This window comes from Lolium rigidum, chromosome 2 (assembly GCF_022539505.1).
Source record: "Lolium rigidum isolate FL_2022 chromosome 2, APGP_CSIRO_Lrig_0.1, whole genome shotgun sequence".
Taxonomy (NCBI): Eukaryota; Viridiplantae; Streptophyta; class Magnoliopsida; order Poales; family Poaceae; genus Lolium; species Lolium rigidum.
Window position 1 is genome coordinate 18,725,949 of NC_061509.1, and position 17,282 is coordinate 18,743,230.

The 17,282-nt window shown below is 41.7% G+C and overlaps 1 protein-coding gene across 1 annotated transcript; it reads left to right on the top strand.

The window, feature by feature from the left end:
- Positions 1-910: 910 nt before the first annotated feature.
- On the top strand, positions 911-4,753 carry LOC124686043. The gene is made up of 8 exons (XM_047220050.1): positions 911-1,299; positions 2,458-2,491; positions 2,612-2,803; positions 3,617-3,706; positions 3,793-3,858; positions 3,953-4,044; positions 4,134-4,181; positions 4,312-4,753. Exons 1-8 carry the CDS (start codon positions 911-913, stop codon positions 4,427-4,429), a joined length of 1,029 nt encoding a protein of 342 aa, XP_047076006.1. The 3' UTR covers positions 4,430-4,753.
- Positions 4,754-17,282: the final 12,529 nt, after the last annotated feature.

The following is a 17,282-nucleotide window of genomic DNA, read 5'->3' on the forward strand; positions in this document are numbered from 1 at the left end:
AAAAGCATCTGCACTGTCCGACCACAGCAATGGCGATGGCCCCTCTCACACGGAAGCCAGCTCCCTCTACCCTGTTTTACTTTACCCCTCCTCCAAACCACACATTCTATTACACTCACATTCTCTCTCTACAGCCAGCTCAGCAAGGTTCTTGGTTGATTCTTGACTGAGAAGGAAATGTGAGATTAGAAAAAGAAGATGTCCAATTAACAATGGCCGGTGGAGTAGGAAGTGTGAAGAGGATAAGTGTAGATGCTCTTGCATGTGTGTGTATATATACCCAAGATCGATCTGATTTTCATCATCCCCTCACTCCGGTGCAAAGGGTGGAAGGAAAGGGAGAAGCAAAGCATCTCATTCTCCCCCAACCCCACAAACAGCTTGCAGCTCCCTCCCCTCTTCTTACCTTTATCTCCTCCTGGCCTCCAAGCATCTCCCTCCAATCCCCTCCTCACATTGCAAGATACTACTGCTAGATAGTAGATTGCCAGATTGGTACAAGCATTGTCTGTTTCTTCCATCGTTGGTTAAGCGAGCGAGTGAGTGTGAGCGACGAAGCTAGGCACGCACATCTATCTTGTGACGCCAAGCTCGGCATCTTTCCGACCTCACGCCACACACCACCACCTCTGTTTCTTTCTTCTTCCTCCTCGATCGCGTCCGAGCCTCCCCTGCCGCATGCCACTCGCGTGCAGCCTCCCTGTCTGTTAGTTTGTTGCGACCCTTCCCCTGCATTGCCATCTTCGTCTCCGTCTTCTTTAGCCCGACGCGAACGGAGAGAGACTCAAGCAGAGCACCTCGCCGCAACCTGCATTGCAAGAACTGAAGAGATTCTGTGCTGTTTCTTTCCTGCGGCGGCGAGCGCGCGCATGCTGGCACGGACCGACTGAAGGCGTCTCGCGGCTAGGCGATGCGGTTCACGGCGGGGGGCTCGACGACGCGGTCCTGGCAGCCGACGGCGGCGGGGGCGGACACCACGGACCTGCACTTCTGGCTGCAGTGGCGGGTGGCCGTGTGCGGGCTCTGGGTGCTCTGCTGCGTCGTCGCAGCGGCCTACCTCATCTGGCGCCACGAGGGGCCCGGCTCGCACCGCCGCCCGGGCGGCGCCGTCGACAAGGAGCGGAGGAATAGGAGGCCCGACGGGCTGCTGTACGACGACGAGGCGTGGCGGCCCTGCCTACGGGACATCCACCCGGCCTGGCTCCTCGCCTACAGGCTCGTCTCCTTCTTCGTCCTCTTCAGCCTCCTCATCGTCATCGTCATCTCCGATGGCGGCAGCATCTTCTACTACTACACGCAGTAAGCCACTACTATAACCCATCCTTTTCACCTCAGCTGCTTCTTCTAATACAGTGTACTATATCTTTCTTTTTTAAAAAAATCCTTGCTTTAATACTCCAGTGTACATCTTCTGCTACTGCACACAGTATGCTCCCACTGCTCCTCTCTTGTAATACTCCAGTGTACTTTTTTTTCAAAAACTCTTTATTTTTGTTCTGACTTCTGAGAGAAAGCAAAATGATTTTACTTGGGCGTTTCATTTGACATCGTACTTGGGCGTTTTTATAAATGCAAATTTGGACCATTCTTAATAAAAAAATTCTTTTGTTTCAAAACCACTTTTGGTTTTGACAGCCAGGAAAATGTTTTTTACTTATGCGATTTTGAAGATGCAAAGTTGGATGAAAGATTGGTGCTTTCCATTAAATTAAACCTGTCATGCTGTAAATTAACTGGAGCTGAAAACTGCAAGGTGGTTTGGTCAGGAACTTTGGCATATGTTCTCTCCTCTTGTAAATTTGAAATTTAATTCCGGGAATAAAGTGAGAGATTTCTCATGATTACATCAACTACTGATCATTCTAAATGTATTAGGAGCATTCAGAATGTCAAGCAAATTCTTTTTCAATCGATATATTGTTCCACTGTGCACAGCTGATGGCTAGCAACAGTTTGCTACCTAGCTTCTACAGCAAGCGACTCCTCACCTATAGGGCCTTCATTTTCAGTACTACAATTTTTCTGGTGTATCAATGCATTTTGAAATTCGAAGGCGGTTTTATTGATGATGCAGTACTTCAACTTAATAATTGCAAGAGGAGCTCATAGGACATGTGTTGTCAAGCACATTTAAGAAACAATCTTTTCGTGCAGTACAACATCACAACTAAACATAGACAGGACAGTGGTCAGTGTTGTGGGAATACCTGTTCCATTGAAGATTTTTCTGATATCTGATTAGTTTAACAGCCCCACTTTGATCTGCTGTTATTACTTTTTGGGGGGAGGGAAATCTCTGGTGTGCTTTTCTTTTGGAAAGATATAAAATGAGGTGTAACTGGTTGGTAGCATCAAAGTTGTCTGCAAAAATGTGATACTTAGCTTCCTGGTGTTTGTGATTCTGCTCTCAGTAGCATCAGCATGTACTAAGTGGTTGTTCAACTGTCTATTGCGCAGGTGGACCTTCATGCTGGTGACGATTTACTTCGGGGTAAGCGAAATGATCTGTCTCTTGAACCAATTCATCAGACACAATGATTCATGTCTACGTCTTCCACGTCCACAAGATCCTTATCTGAAAATGCTATGTTTTTCTCTGTGAATTCTTCAGCTTGCCACGGCGCTGTCAATATACGGATGCAGCAAATTTTCTGACTGGAATGCCGTTGCGGCGGCGACGGACACCGAGCTGGGGCCCTACGCCGACCACGGAGCTGGCAATAAACCAACCGCCGATGAAGAGGATGACGGCACGAGAGAAATCGCTGGATTCTGGGGGTACCTGCTCCAGATCATTTACCAGGTACAGAGGCTTCCATACTAACCATAAACTCTCAAATATTGGCCACTTGGAGCCTTTCCAGATTTGCTATATGAGAGGGACATCTGCACTGGCATCACATCTGCATTGCATTGCACTGCATGGAGGAGGTGGTCTAATTTTTGCTTTTCAGGTGCAATTATTAGTGCTCTTGGGTGGTTAACATCATGCACCAGAAACTAAAGTATGTTTATAATTGTGCTCTGCTGAATTGGATTCTGTTCCCAAAGATCAGATGTGACCACATAGCATCTTTGTCTGTCAGATCCTACATAAGAGCCACCATGGTTGTTGGTCCAGCACAATTGCCCAATCTCATAGTTCCTTGCACCTGAAGGGCTTGATCACCCTTACCCCATATCTCAAGCGTAGAGTTGGCCTTTCTAGAAGTAGCATCAGGAATAAAGACAAATTGTTTCTTTTTTTTAATCAGTTGATTTGATAGGTCTAACTGTATCAGAGTTATGACTGGATAACTTCCTAGGCTAAGATAAACATAGATTGGGATCAGTACATATTTCCATAGTAAACCTCATAGCTACAGCTTCCCGTGAATCTCCGATAGTATTGGTCTTCACAAACAAATTTTCAGTTATTTTCTAGGACTGGGCAGGAGCACCGTATTTCAGTTTCAGAAAAAGAGTTTAATCAAGTTTTTATTGGTTTTCAGCTGTCTCTATTTTCTAAAAAAGGAAAGATTTTTTTAATAATCAAGCAGCTTATGCAAGACAATTGTTATCAATTCACTACGGTTTCACCAAACTTGTATTCTGACATCTCTATATCTGATGACAGACAAACGCAGGAGCTGTGATGCTTACAGATTGTGTGTTTTGGTTCATCATTTTCCCATTCCTTACTGTCAAAGATTACAGCATGAATTTTGTGAGTATGCTTGTTAATTTCACTACTTCCATGCCTATCGTTTAATTGACAGTAATCAGTTTGCTGACTTGATCCTCTTCTGACAGTTACTGATAGGAATGCACTCGGTCAACGCTGTTTTCCTGCTCGGCGAAGCGTCCCTAAATAGCCTGGTAAATGGATGAACCTCATCACCCAAGAAAGTTGATACATGGTTTTTACAGCTTTACTCACGACATTTCCTTCCAATTCACAAATTTTTTACAGCGCTTCCCATGGTTCCGGATTGCATATTTCTTCCTATGGACTGCACTTTATGTCGTATTCCAGTGGATTGTCCATGCATCAACCCCAATCTGGTAATATTTTCAGCTTCCATCCCTTGCTAGAGAGATAACTACTTGCACATATTCTTCCTTTCACTGAACACTTGTTTGAATATTTACAGGTGGCCCTACCCATTTCTCGACCTCTCAGCTAATCTGGCACCTTTGTGGTAATTTCTCATTACCACTAAACAATAGCAAAAAAAATCCTCGATCAAAAGGTTTCACGTACATTTTATTAATTTAATTTCCTGTGACCACAGGCTTAACCAAGTTTTCTCCTCTGAACTTGTTGTGCAGGTACTTTGCGGTAGCATTCATGCAATTACCGTGCTACGTGATCTTCAGACTGGTGATGAACCTGAAACACAACCTTCTCTCTAAGCATTTCTCAGGCAGCACAGTAGTAAGAGACTAGCATCATGGGATGAACAAGCATATGGCATCTTATTCCTCCGGCCCTCCATTACAAACAACTTATACAGAAAGGCAACACGAATTTGTCATGGAGAAGCAACCAAATAATGGTGGCGAGGAGTAGAGTCCCTTGCGCTTAATTTCTTACGCTGGTGCATGCATCTCCAAAATGAAAGGAAAACAGAGCATGCGCGTGCGTTTATACCGGAATAATTTGGTGTAAGTAAAATGAGGGGGTCATAGATTCGTAAGAAGAGTTTTTGCAGTAACTGCAACCGAAAGAAAAATATTGGGATTGTGTACATACAGCTTGGTTGATTGGTTGATGAAATGGAGATATTGGTCAATTAATTAGTAGTAGTTGCAGTAGTAGCTTCTTTTGTAGATCAGCTAATTGGTCATCATTTTACAAGTGTGACTAATGTAATCGGTGCACGGTTCAATGCCTATATATAAGCTTATGGATCAGAAATGAGACCTTGAAAAGTGGACACGATGCAAGCTTATATCTATCCATCTATGAATGTCAGAGTCTTTCCTCAGCATACACATGCTGTTACTCCTATATAAATGCATCACCACTTGCTATTCTGCGTTCACAGTTCATCAACTTGTGTGTTACTTACTCCAACGTAGAGTGAAATTGGAAAACTTTGGGTAGTTGTCAAAATTGACGTTTTGGGGTTTTACTTGGATGGATATCCAGAGCCCTTTGATATGTATTTATAGGGATGCACTTGCTTGTACAAGTAATGTGGGATTACAAGTCTAATACATGAGGTATTCCTATAGAAAGGGGTCCTACTTCTAACAACTTCCCTTAACCACAACTTGGCCTAGTTAAGGTTTTGTTTGAATTCCTCAAAGTTACGCGTAGCAAGTGGTTTTGTGAAACCATTAACTTGATCCTTTGAAAGAACAAAGTGAATTTCCAGTTGCTTGCTAAGAACTCCTTTCCTAACAAAATTAAAGTGGATAACGATATGTTTGAGTGTGCATGAAAAACTGAATTAGCGGCCAAATATGCTGCTCCCAAATTATCACACTATAGGTATGTTGGTTGGGTCATCTTAACTTGAAGTTCTTGAAGCAAGGACTGCATCCATATTTTAGCTCTGGGTGTTGCCAAAGATTTGTACCTTGCTTCAGTGCTGGACCTATAAATAGGTGTTTGCTTCTTTACACTTGAAGAAATGACTTTGGCCCAAGAAAAAAGAAGACAACAAAAAATCCCCGGATGATCGACTCATAAATGTTAGACAAATACCAGCTGCATGCCTGACATATGTCATGATGCGCTTAATAGAATTTTGGTGCAGAGTAGCGGGAGCATGTAAATACTGACAGGTTGTTATTTGCATAGAAAATCATAACCCTGTAATTGTTAGATACTACACGTACCATGCTTCTGTTTTTGGCTATTAGACCTTAGTTTAATGATGGATATAACATCCAATAATTCAGACCCGTTCGTTTGCTTAGTTGTATCTACAAGTTGATTGCCAAAACATTGTGTTGGACATCTTGATGCTCCCAAATTATTCATCATACAACAAAATGTTTTTATAAGAAAGAAACATTACTGATGGCATAATGTCCCCGCATGAACTTAATTATCACACTCATGTGAAGAAGCATTATGCTAAAGTTAGATTTAGAAAACACGAATGATAAAGTTAAGTGGGATTATATTCCTTGCTTAAGTTTTTCAAAGTTGATTTTTTTTATTATACTAGCTCTGTTTTGAAATATAATCTTTTTTAGAAAGCTAAGGTTTATATTTTGGAACGGATGTAATACCTTGTAACCGGGTGAATAAGATTATACATAATGTAACATTTTCTGCCAAAATTAGTAGTGAGATGAGACCATATTTTTGAAGTGCTAAAGGACTTAGAAATGGAATCCCCTCTCACCATTCTTATGCAATAAGTTCATGGCCTAGTCCGGATTAGTGGGTGACTGGATATGTAGAACGATTCTCGCTAAATTTTTTTTCGAAATGGGGATTTAAAACCCCAGCTTCTGCATCATGATGATGCACACGGCCTTTTATTAAAAAATCTCAAATATTTGATTTTACAACTCAATCATCACCTACAGTTGATACAAGAATCAACCAGCGAAACAAAAAAAACATAGTATCACTACACATCACTGTAGGCTCCTAGTATGACGTCAGCCAGCCTGACACAAGATATCCTAAGCGACCGTCTGGAGTCATGTACATCCAGAAACTATGGCTTCTCTCCGGCGAAAGAAGAGCCCATAGCTGAACCCACTGTGCCACGATCCTCGCTAAATAGCCTCTTTTTTTCTTAACACGGGTTAAATGGATGAATAATTGCTTATTTCCAAGATGGAGGAGGAGCTGGCTTCCGTGTGAAGGTGGCCGATACCATCGCCATTGCCGTGGACAGGCGTTGCAGATGCTTTTGCCATTGACCGGGGTCAGCAGCCACTTTGATCGGGCTGGCCGTGCTGCAGACTCTCGCAGTGCCGTCGCTTTTGGTCGCAGTCGGGTCGGGGTCAGAAGTCTTTGGCGGTGAGTCACGCAAAGCCGACCGACACAGCTAGCCTATACTGGAGTACTAGCCATGGACCTGGACCGTGGTGGTTTCTTTTGTTTCTATCACTGCTTTTTCTTTAGGCGCTCAAACAGGCGGCGTTTCAAACTAAGACGGTGGGGTGTCAAAGATTGCTGCACTATCCAATTGAACCAAAAGATACCATAAAAGATTGCTGCACTAGCCAATTAAATTAAAAGTCCAAACTGATGAAAAGAGACTAGGCAGTGTATTTATATTCAACAGGATGATTGGGTACGTAGAACGATTCTCGTTAGGTAATCCTTCTTTTGCTAACATGGGTTACATGCATGGACCGTAGCTTGTCTCTAAGAACTAAGATGGACCATGGTGTTTTTCTTACGATGAAGGACAAAAATAATTTAAGGTAGAGCGAACTCTACACAATCACTAAAATAGTCACGTGATATATAATATTCTAATTAACATAATTACTTAGTACAATAAAAAACAAAACATATTTAAGTACAACTAGAAACAAAAATAAATATACCAATAAGATATTATTAATCTTATAGCAAATTGGTTTCACCACGCCTCATGAGCTGTTAAAAATAATCTGAGGCTCCCTTACATACACCACCTAGGACATTGCTTAGAGTCGAGTTCTGTTATATTGAGAATTAGATATTGGAAAGAGAATATTTGGTTTCCGACTAAACTAGACATAGTCTCTGTTTTTGGTTCGAAAGTTGGTTTTGCGCAGTTTTCAGTAAAACAAGCATAATTGCCTCATACGGAGTCCGTTTTTAATGTATAACCACTCAAATTATATAGAAAAAACATGTAGGTCAGCCGTCCTTCCTGTCCCTACCGAGAGCTTTGGCCATGCTTTTTGTTCGTACAAGTAGGAACAATATTTGCTAAAAACTCTCATGGGCTTCCGAGAACCAGTGGTCTTTTTTTTTGAAATTCGTATCTACATGTTTCAAAAAGTGTGTTTTTTACTAGCCAATAATTTATCCTAAAAACATTTAAAATATAGCAATAAGTTCTTTAAATTTATGTTACACAAAACTGAGAAACTACGACAAATATCAGAGTTTCGTATTTTTCACTATTTACTATACTCTGATCCATACTTTTTGTTTTTGTAGCTCAGAGCATTTATAATTTCAAATTTTCATATTTAAAAAACAAAACATTTTTAAAAATTCTACTGTTCATGTTGGGCCGCTGAATCCCATTATGGTGAGGAAATTATTCTTTAACTCATGCTTTTGCGATCAAATGTGATGCTAAATCGGCAGAGAAATACTCTGCATGTTGTGATGTGTAAGTTGTGTTTGACTTTTCACGGCCTCTAATACACCATTCTGACTATATATAAAACTTTGCTTGTATTATGCTTATGCGAGAATAGGAATGGTAAAGCTATATAAATCGAAAGAATCTCGCTTGATCATATCTTGTGCTCAATCACTCCAATTATTTAGCTTTTCAATGTAAAGGGATACTCCATCTGCGACTAGGTGACTTAATACGCGTTGTGTTCCAAATTAAGAATCACAAAATTAAGGTCTTTGAGATCTCTCAAAAGAGTGCTGCCTACCTCCTAGTCCTTTCTCTAGACAGAAGTGTGTTTTTTTGTGAAGAATCTTCGGTGAAGGGTGGTTTGTTCAACATGTTTTCTGAGCTTCCTAGCAACATACATACCTTGCCATTCAAGGTTTGGAACATGCTCACTCTTGACCCTGGATAAGATAAGATGATGTGTTTATTAGTCGTCTCTGTCCTCATCCTTCCAGCTGAGCTAGGCAGCAGCTACAAAAAAAAACTCGGAAACGGGCAGCAGCTACTATTTATAGCATGATCATAGCATTATTTGGCAAAGTTTGTTTAATCTGCCTATCAGCTAACCCTAATCCATTCCGGAAAAATCTAACCCTAATGATGATGACGTTGAATCGAAGGTCCTACTACTTTTTTAATATCGCAGAGACAGAAAGGATAGATTGAGATTTGATTCATAATCGTGCTCGGAGAGGGAAATAGAAGGTGAGCAGCTATAATTTGTGAGCAGGAGGAGGGGCGTGATTGCCCAATCAATGGCGTGTCATCCCTTCGTCCACTACTGACCGATACGCAGCGAGAAAACGACAAAGGACATAGGGGGTCGTCGTCTGTGGCATCATCATGATTTCACAGCCTAGCCAACGGAAGAAGACATTGATCCTGCATGCAGGCGCACCTAGTCACAATGCATAGTATCATATAGAAGTATCATGCGTATGATAATACTTACATGTTACTATTTTCACAATGCATAGTATCATATAGTACTATCATAGTTTTCATATATTAATTATTTGTAGAATCTCAATGCAAATATATGTACAAGATTTACTTGACATTAATTTTTCTAGTAGTACGTGCTATGATACAGTATCTACCTATGATACTATAGTACCCCTTCTCTCATCCTTAATTGCACTGCCACATCAGTATTTTGCATGCATGGAATGCATGATACTACTTATGATACTTCCATTGTGGGTAGTCTTATGAAGGTAGGAACATAGAGTAGTGTCATATGAATAACACTACTGTATGTTACTCCCCACTATGACACTAGTCATAGTGGGGAGTAACATAAGGTAGTGTCATGCATATGACACTAGTTTATGTTACAACCTTCATAGTGCATAGTAACTTAGATGTAGTATCATGTATGAGTCTATTAATTACCTTATAGATTTATTGTACATTGAAAAGTATGATGTTATGGTAACATAGCTAGTTACTCTATGTCAAGCCATGTCATCAAAATGCCTAGGTAGTAACGCATGTAGTTCTATGTTACTACCTTAGTTACTCCCACTATGAGCAGTCTGAGAACTTGGGTGTGTTGGTTGTGTCACCGTGGCTACGGCTAGGCTAGGTTCTACGGTGCGGTTCTTGGTTAACTAATTAATTAATCAAAACTAATCAGCAGCTTTCTCTTGAAATAGTGTTAGTTCTAAGCTGGTAACATGTGCACCCCCCTCCGATCCTTGATACTTAACGCTAAAATGAGTTTATTTGATAATAAACAAACTAAAATATGTTTAGATATATGCGACTTAGCGACAATTATTATGGATCAGAGGGAGTATCAGAATTGCTAATTCGCACCTAACTTAGTTCTCGATCAAGTCCAAAGCTGACATATCTTTATCGTGATTTGTATATCCTACGAGTTGCAAGTAGAATCGTAACTGAGATTTTTCAGTTGCAAGTCAGATTGTTATTGGAATTTTTCAGTTACAAGTCGAATTGTAAATAAGATTGCACTTATCGGGCTGTAACCATGATTTTTAAAGCCCAAGTGAGTTCTGCCAAAAAAAAAGTAGTTCACAAAGTACAAAAGTATTCACACAACAAAAAATATCCATATAGCATAAAATTATTCGATGACATCACTTGAATTGGAATTAAGTTAATTCTTAATCGGCTGAGAATTAGTCACCACTTTTGTTTATTGATTGATTAAATCTGCGTGGGCCTGGATCATCTATTGTTGACCGGTGGCTACGATCCCGATGCAACGTTGCTGATTAAAGCGTACACGATGAGGCGACACTACGATGTATGCTATGCTAGTAGAAAAGTGAAAGGGGATAATATATACACTTTCCTTTTGCTCTTTTGTTATGCCGTTCTTGTTCAAACTACACACTAGCCACATATACTCGTTGACATCTTATACCGTAGTAGGACTACCAATTTACAAGTGGGTGCAAAATCCATAGCTTAGGGAAACCTGACCATTTTTCCTTCCAACATCCTATATAACTAACTAATGGAAGTAACGTAGACGTAGCCAAAAGGGACATCAAGAAGGTCAGCCATCACTCTCCATATACAAAGGACAAAGCAAAATCTGAAAAATAAAAAGGAATAGTAACCTCTCAGAAAAAGAGAGAGAAAGGCAAATCGCAGTGTCAGCTGCTCTGCTGGGACAGCAATCATAGTACTAATACTGATTAACAATGCAGGGCGATCATCAGTTAGTATTGTAATCGCTGGGAAAGGATTGGTAGCACGAAATGAGTTGGGGTGGTTAGTGATGACCAAAAACGGATCTCTTCGGTCTGCATACTAAGACCTAATAAAGTAGTTGTAACACGAGTCAAACATGTGGATTGGTTACACTAGTTATTAACAAATAAACGTGCGTTAAGCTCGAGTGTCGGTTCTCGGTCGATGAACTAGCTGGTTTTTAGTACTAGTACAACATGAATATTAGTGGGACACTTTGATCGAATCTAGTACTCATTTCCGTCCCTCGAAAGTTTTCAAATTTGGAGAATCTAAAACTAGTTTAATGGAAAGGAGGGAGTAGAAACAATCCGATCGGAGGCGATCCTGCACGCATTAGATCGATGTACCAATTTAACCAAAAATAAAACAAAGAAGAAGAATCATTGGATGAAGGATTGATACTGGATGCATCGGCGTACACGGCAGAGCTTTCATGGCGAGCCCACCACCAACAGAGAGACAACGCTCGGCAGAAGGTCACGAGGAAAGCAAGGTAAATGGGAGAGCGTCGCTGTCGTTCTACAAACAGAGACGGGCCACGCAGGCAGGAGTAAACTGTGCATGCATGGGATTACGTGCCAAGTGGTAGTCGGCCGAATCATTCCTCCATCGATCTGGGCCCACCTGTACGTATATATACATTGACCGGTAAATTAAATAACCAGGCCTATCTAAATAAAGGTTCGCTTTATGTTTGGTCAAAATAATATTTATAAAATTTGCCTAAGAGTACCTATAAGATGCTTTGGCAGGGGACACACGAGCGAGTTCGCTATGTACAAGCCGATATGGAGATCATATGCCCCTCTCAAGTGCAAGATATTTGGCTGGCTTGCACTGAAGCATCGGCTATGGACATCTGATCGGAGACACCGGCACGGGTTGCAAGACCAAACATCGGCGTGCTTCACGTGCTTGCAAGAGGAGGATACGGTGGAGCACATACTTGTGCAATGCCCATACGCGAGGCAGACATGGTTTGAGTGTTTGATTGCGGCCGGTCTCAACATTATGGAGCCAACGACGGAGAGCAAGTTGGAGGATTGGTGGACGAGCGCAAGGGAGCTGATGGCGCCAAGGATAGGCGGGGTTTCGATACGCTCGCTCTCCTTATTGCTTGGTCTCTATGGAAGCAAAGGAATGTGCGGGCGTTCAACAACCAACAGCTGCATCTTACCGTTCATCAGTTGGTGGAGAGGATCAAGGATGAGTTCAAGCTTTGGAGGATGGCGAGGCTAGGAGGGAGTGAGATCATGCCGCGAGAGTAGGCTTAGGCGTGTGTTGGCGTTCCGGCATATCGGTTTGCAGATGAGGCTGGTATTCTTGTATATGACTCTTTGCTACCTTCTATAAAGATTTGGTACGCCATTGGCGTACCCTCGAAAAAATATTTATAAAATTTAATTAGGCAGCAGCTATAATATAAAATGGCTAAAACCATTGTAAAATATACTTTAATATTGTGTGTATTTTGGTATTTTAGATATCAATATTTTGTACTCCATCTGTTCCAACTTAATTGACTTAATTTTGTCAACATTCACAAGTTCGTACTTATTCAAACTTCATAACGTTTGTGCAAGACCAAATAATCCATGATTTCTTATCCATTTAATGACTTAAGTTAAATGGTTGTAAAACTGTTCTTTAGAAAAACGCCAATGCAATTTACTGTTCCTAGAAAATATTCAATTCATCTCTGACTCATAGTAAATGGATGAAAAACATAGAAATAGTAAAAAAAAACATATGTTCAGAATTGTACCCGCAAGCACGAGAATATGCTTTTACTGGGTTATTTACTTTCTAATATGGCTTTTTCATATGGTTTCACTTTTATTTGACTGTAGACATATATGTTTTGTTATCCCTATCTTTTGACGAAAGCAGCCACTAATAACATATTCTCTTATCTCCAATACTATGTGTGACTGTATATGGTGGGATTTGTTGCCTCGGACAAATTTGGAGATCCTGGGGCAAGTCCGGGAGGGGGAGGGCATGGATGTAGATCTTCAGCCATCCCTTGGTTTGTAATGATAAACTATGGAGATCAAGGGATGATCAATCTTTTTTTTTTTTTGAAAAAGGGATGGTCAATCTTCAGCAGTGCACTTCATTTCTACGTGTCCACATTAGCGGAGCCCACTCATTTTTCTTGTCCGTCCAAGCTTCCGTGTTGGTGTGCTCAACACCATGGCGAGCATCAACATCATTAGGATTAACATTTTCCTCATCTCGAAAATGGTAATTGAGACCCCACCCAAAACTTCAGTTGTGAAGGATGCAACATGCAAGAATGAGCTAGACTTGAGTGGAGAAAGTGTGGAATAGTTTCTAGTTGAAGGTTTAGAATCTATTTGCAGTGCAACAAATGCCCTATCGATGCTGTTCCTCAGGCTAGAGTGTATGGGATTGACAACTCATCCGCATTCCGCAGTCTGTTCTTTGAAGCGAATTGTTCATATGATAGCTGTTTTTTTTCTTGAAGAGTGGTAGAATCCCATATCAACAGGATACATGAGGCATGTTTGGAGGTGGTGTGGCCTACCAATCACACCCACAATCAAAATCAAGAAAAATATGCCAGATCGGCAGCGTCTCAAGTTTGAATCGGGTAAACATGTTTAGGAAAATAATTAATGAACACATAATTACTATTCCGGCATGATGCAATGTTGGCGTCATAATTGCCTCATTGTGTGAAATCATAACGACTTTAACCATATAGTACGTCTGTATATTATAGGATTAATGCACTAGACAATTATTTAAAATGTCCTTATCATGGGTTTGGTGTACATGCCGTAGAATTTTTTTATTTTCTTTTTAATCATGCGTGAGCAATGTATCGAACTTGAGACTTCTTGACTCTGATACCATATAAAATTGATGCACTAGTCAGGTTTTTCAAAAGTTCGAACTAGCGGAAAAAAGATTATGCAACATATTTATATTCAACATATATATCTTGCAAATATTAGCCGCTGCATGTTTTAAAAATCGAATCAAGCATCTTCCATGTGTATAAATGTTTTGTGACCCTTGGTTGGCTGCCTGGAGAGTCAAAGACGACACATGGATGCATCATAAGCAGCGCCAAAACGCATTCATGGATGCTGGACCACGTTTGATCGACAGATCTGCATCATTGTTGCAACTTGACAGTTTGGCGTCACCGGGCCAACACCCGGCCCGGGACGCCGGACGGACGCGACGTCGCACCCGTGCACTTCGAATAGTTTTTTTTTTTGAGATCAAAAGGCTGCATTTCATTAATCACTAGCATCACTGTCCAGCATGGTTACAAGAAAACCTGGGGGAACAACATTCCAGGCAGAGTTTACATTATTCAGGCAGCCTAATTTAGCTAATTTATGCGGACCGAAGCTTCTTCAAACTCTTCCAGAAGCTTCTTGATATCCTCCACCAATGGTCCATGGACCGAGCGATCCATCTCAGTATTTTTCAATTTCGAAACAGCTCCTTGGCAATCCGATTCCAACTGAATTTTTCGAATTCCCTTTTCCCGCGCCAACTGCACCGCTCGGTGGCATGCCAGCAGCTCTGCTCGTTCGGGATCAGACACAAGAGGGAAAAAAAGACTCTCCCCCGCAAGGAAAGCGCCTTGGTGATCACGAATGACCACACCCCCACCTCCATGACCATCTCCCTGAGAAAAAGCTCCATCCGCATTGCACTTGTACCATCCAGCCGCCGGCGGAAGCCAGTGCTCCACAACCTGCTGCCTAGCTACCGAAGGTGTAGCCTGGACTGCTTGCCACTCCTCGACCAACCGCACAGTACGTTTGGTGATGCGTGTAGTTGACACGTCCGTTGGGAACCCCAAGAGGAAGGTGTGATGCGCACAGCGGCAAGTTTCCCTCAGTAAGAAACCAAGGTTTAATCGAACCAGTAGGAGTCAAGAAGCACGTTGAAGGTTGATGGCGGCGGGATGTAGTGCGGCGCAACACCGGAGATTCCGGCGCCAATGTGGAACCTGCACAACACAACCAAAGTACTTTGCCCCAACGAAACGAGTGAGGTTGTCAATCTCACCGGCTTGTCGTAACAAAGGGTTAACCGTATTGTGTGGAAGATGATTGTTTGCAGAGAAAACAAGTAAAACAAGTATTGCGAGCAGATTTGTATTTCGAGTATTAAAAGAATGGACCAGGGTCCACGGTTCACTAGAGGTGTCTCTCCCATAAGATAAAAGCATGTTGGGTGAACAAATTACGAGTCGGGCAATTGACAAATAGAGAGGGCATAACAATGCACATACATGGCATGATAAGTATAGTGAGATTTAATTGGGCATTACGACAAAGTACATAGACCGCCATCCAACCGCATCTATGCCTAAAAAGTCCACCTTCGAGGTTATCGTCCGAACCCCTTCCGAGTATTAAGTTGCAAAGCAATAGACAATTGCATTAAGTATGGTGCGTAATGTAATCAACAGACTACATCCTCGGACATAGCGCCAATGTTTTATCCCTAGTGGCAACAAGCACAACACAACCTTAGAACTTTCGTCACTCGTCCCGGGTGTCAATGCGAGCATGAACCCACTATCGAGCATAAATACTCCCTCTTGGAGTTAAAAGCAAAAACTTGGCCGAGCCTCTACTAGTAACGGAGAGCATGCAAGATCATAAACAACACATATGTAATAACTTGATAATTAACATAACATGGTATTCTCTATCCATCGGATCCCGAAAAACACAACATAGAGTATTACAGATAGATGATCTTGATCATGTTAGGCAGCTCACAAGATCCAACAATGAAGCACAATGAGGAGAAGACAACCATCTAGCTACTCGCTATGGACCCATAGTCCAGGGGTGAACTACTCACTCATCACTCCGGAGGCGACCATGGCGGTGTAGAGTCCTCCGGGAGATGAATCCCCTCTCCCGGCGAGGTACCGGAGGAGATCTCCGGGATCCCCCGAGATGGGATCGGCGGCGGCGGCGTCTCGGTAAGGTTTTCCGTATCGTGGTTTTTCGCCTCGGGGGTTTCGCGATGGAGGCTTTAAGTAGGCGGAAGGGCGGAGTCGGGGCCCGACGAGGGGCCCACACCATAGGGCGGCGCGGGCCCCCTTGGCCGCGCCGCCATGTGGTGTCGCCACCTCGTGGCCCCACTTCGTATGCTCTTCGGTCTTCCGGAAGGTTCGTGGCAAAATAGGCCCCCGGGTCTTCGTTTCGTCCAATTCCGAGAATATTTCGTTACTAGGATTTCGAAACCAAAAACAGCAGAAAACGAGAACCGGCACTTCGGCATCTTGTTAATAGGTTAGTTCCAGAAAATGCACGAATATGACATAAAGTGTGCATAAAACATGTAGGTATCATCAATAATATGGTATAGAACATAAGAAATTATCGATACGTCGGAGACGTATCAAGCATCCCCAAGCTTAGTTCTGGCTCGTCCCGAGCGAGGTAAAACGATAACAAAGATAATTTCGAAGTGATATGCCATCATAACCTTGATCATACTATTTGTAAACATATGTAGTGGATGCAGCGATCAAAACAATGGTAATGACATGAGTAAACAAGTGAATCATAAAGTAAAGACTTTTCATGAATAGTACTTCAAGACAAGCGTCAATAAGTCTTGCATAAGAGTTAACTCATAAAGCAATAAATCAAAGTAAAGGTATTGAAGCAACACAAAGGAAGATTAAGTTTCAGCGGTTGCTTTCAACTTGTAACATGTATATCTCATGGATAATTGTCAACATAGAGTAATATAACAAGTACAATATGCAAGTATGTAAGAATCAATGCACAGTTCACACAAGTGTTTGCTTCTTGAGGTGGAGAGAAATAGGTGAACTGACTCAACATAAAAGTAAAAGAATGGTCCTTCAAAGAAGAAAGCATCGATTGCTATATTTGTGCTAGAGCTTTTATTTTGAAAACATGAAACAATTTTTTCAACGGTAGTAATAAAGCATATGAGTTATGTAAATTATATCTTACAAGTTGCAAGTCTCATGCATAGTATAATAATAGTGCCCGCACCTTGTCCTAATTAACTTGGACTACCGGATCTTTACAATGCACATGTTTTAACCAAGTGTCACAATGGGGTACCTCCATGCCGCCTGTACAAAGGTCTAAGGAGAAAGCTCGCATTTTGGATTTCTCGCTTTTGATTATTCTCAACTTAGACATCCATACCGGGACAACATGGACAACGAGATAATGGACTCCTCTTTAATGC

Excerpts from the sequence above, each read along its gene's own strand:
- LOC124686043 (XM_047220050.1), top strand. The coding sequence starts at position 911 with ATGCGGTTCACGGCGGGGGGCTCGACGACGCGGTCCTGGCAGCCGACG. Across the intron at positions 4,045-4,133 it reads CATGCATCAACCCCAATCTG|GTGGCCCTACCCATTTCTCG; the intron begins GTAATATTTTCA and ends GAATATTTACAG. Across the intron at positions 4,182-4,311 it reads GCTAATCTGGCACCTTTGTG|GTACTTTGCGGTAGCATTCA; the intron begins GTAATTTCTCAT and ends CTTGTTGTGCAG.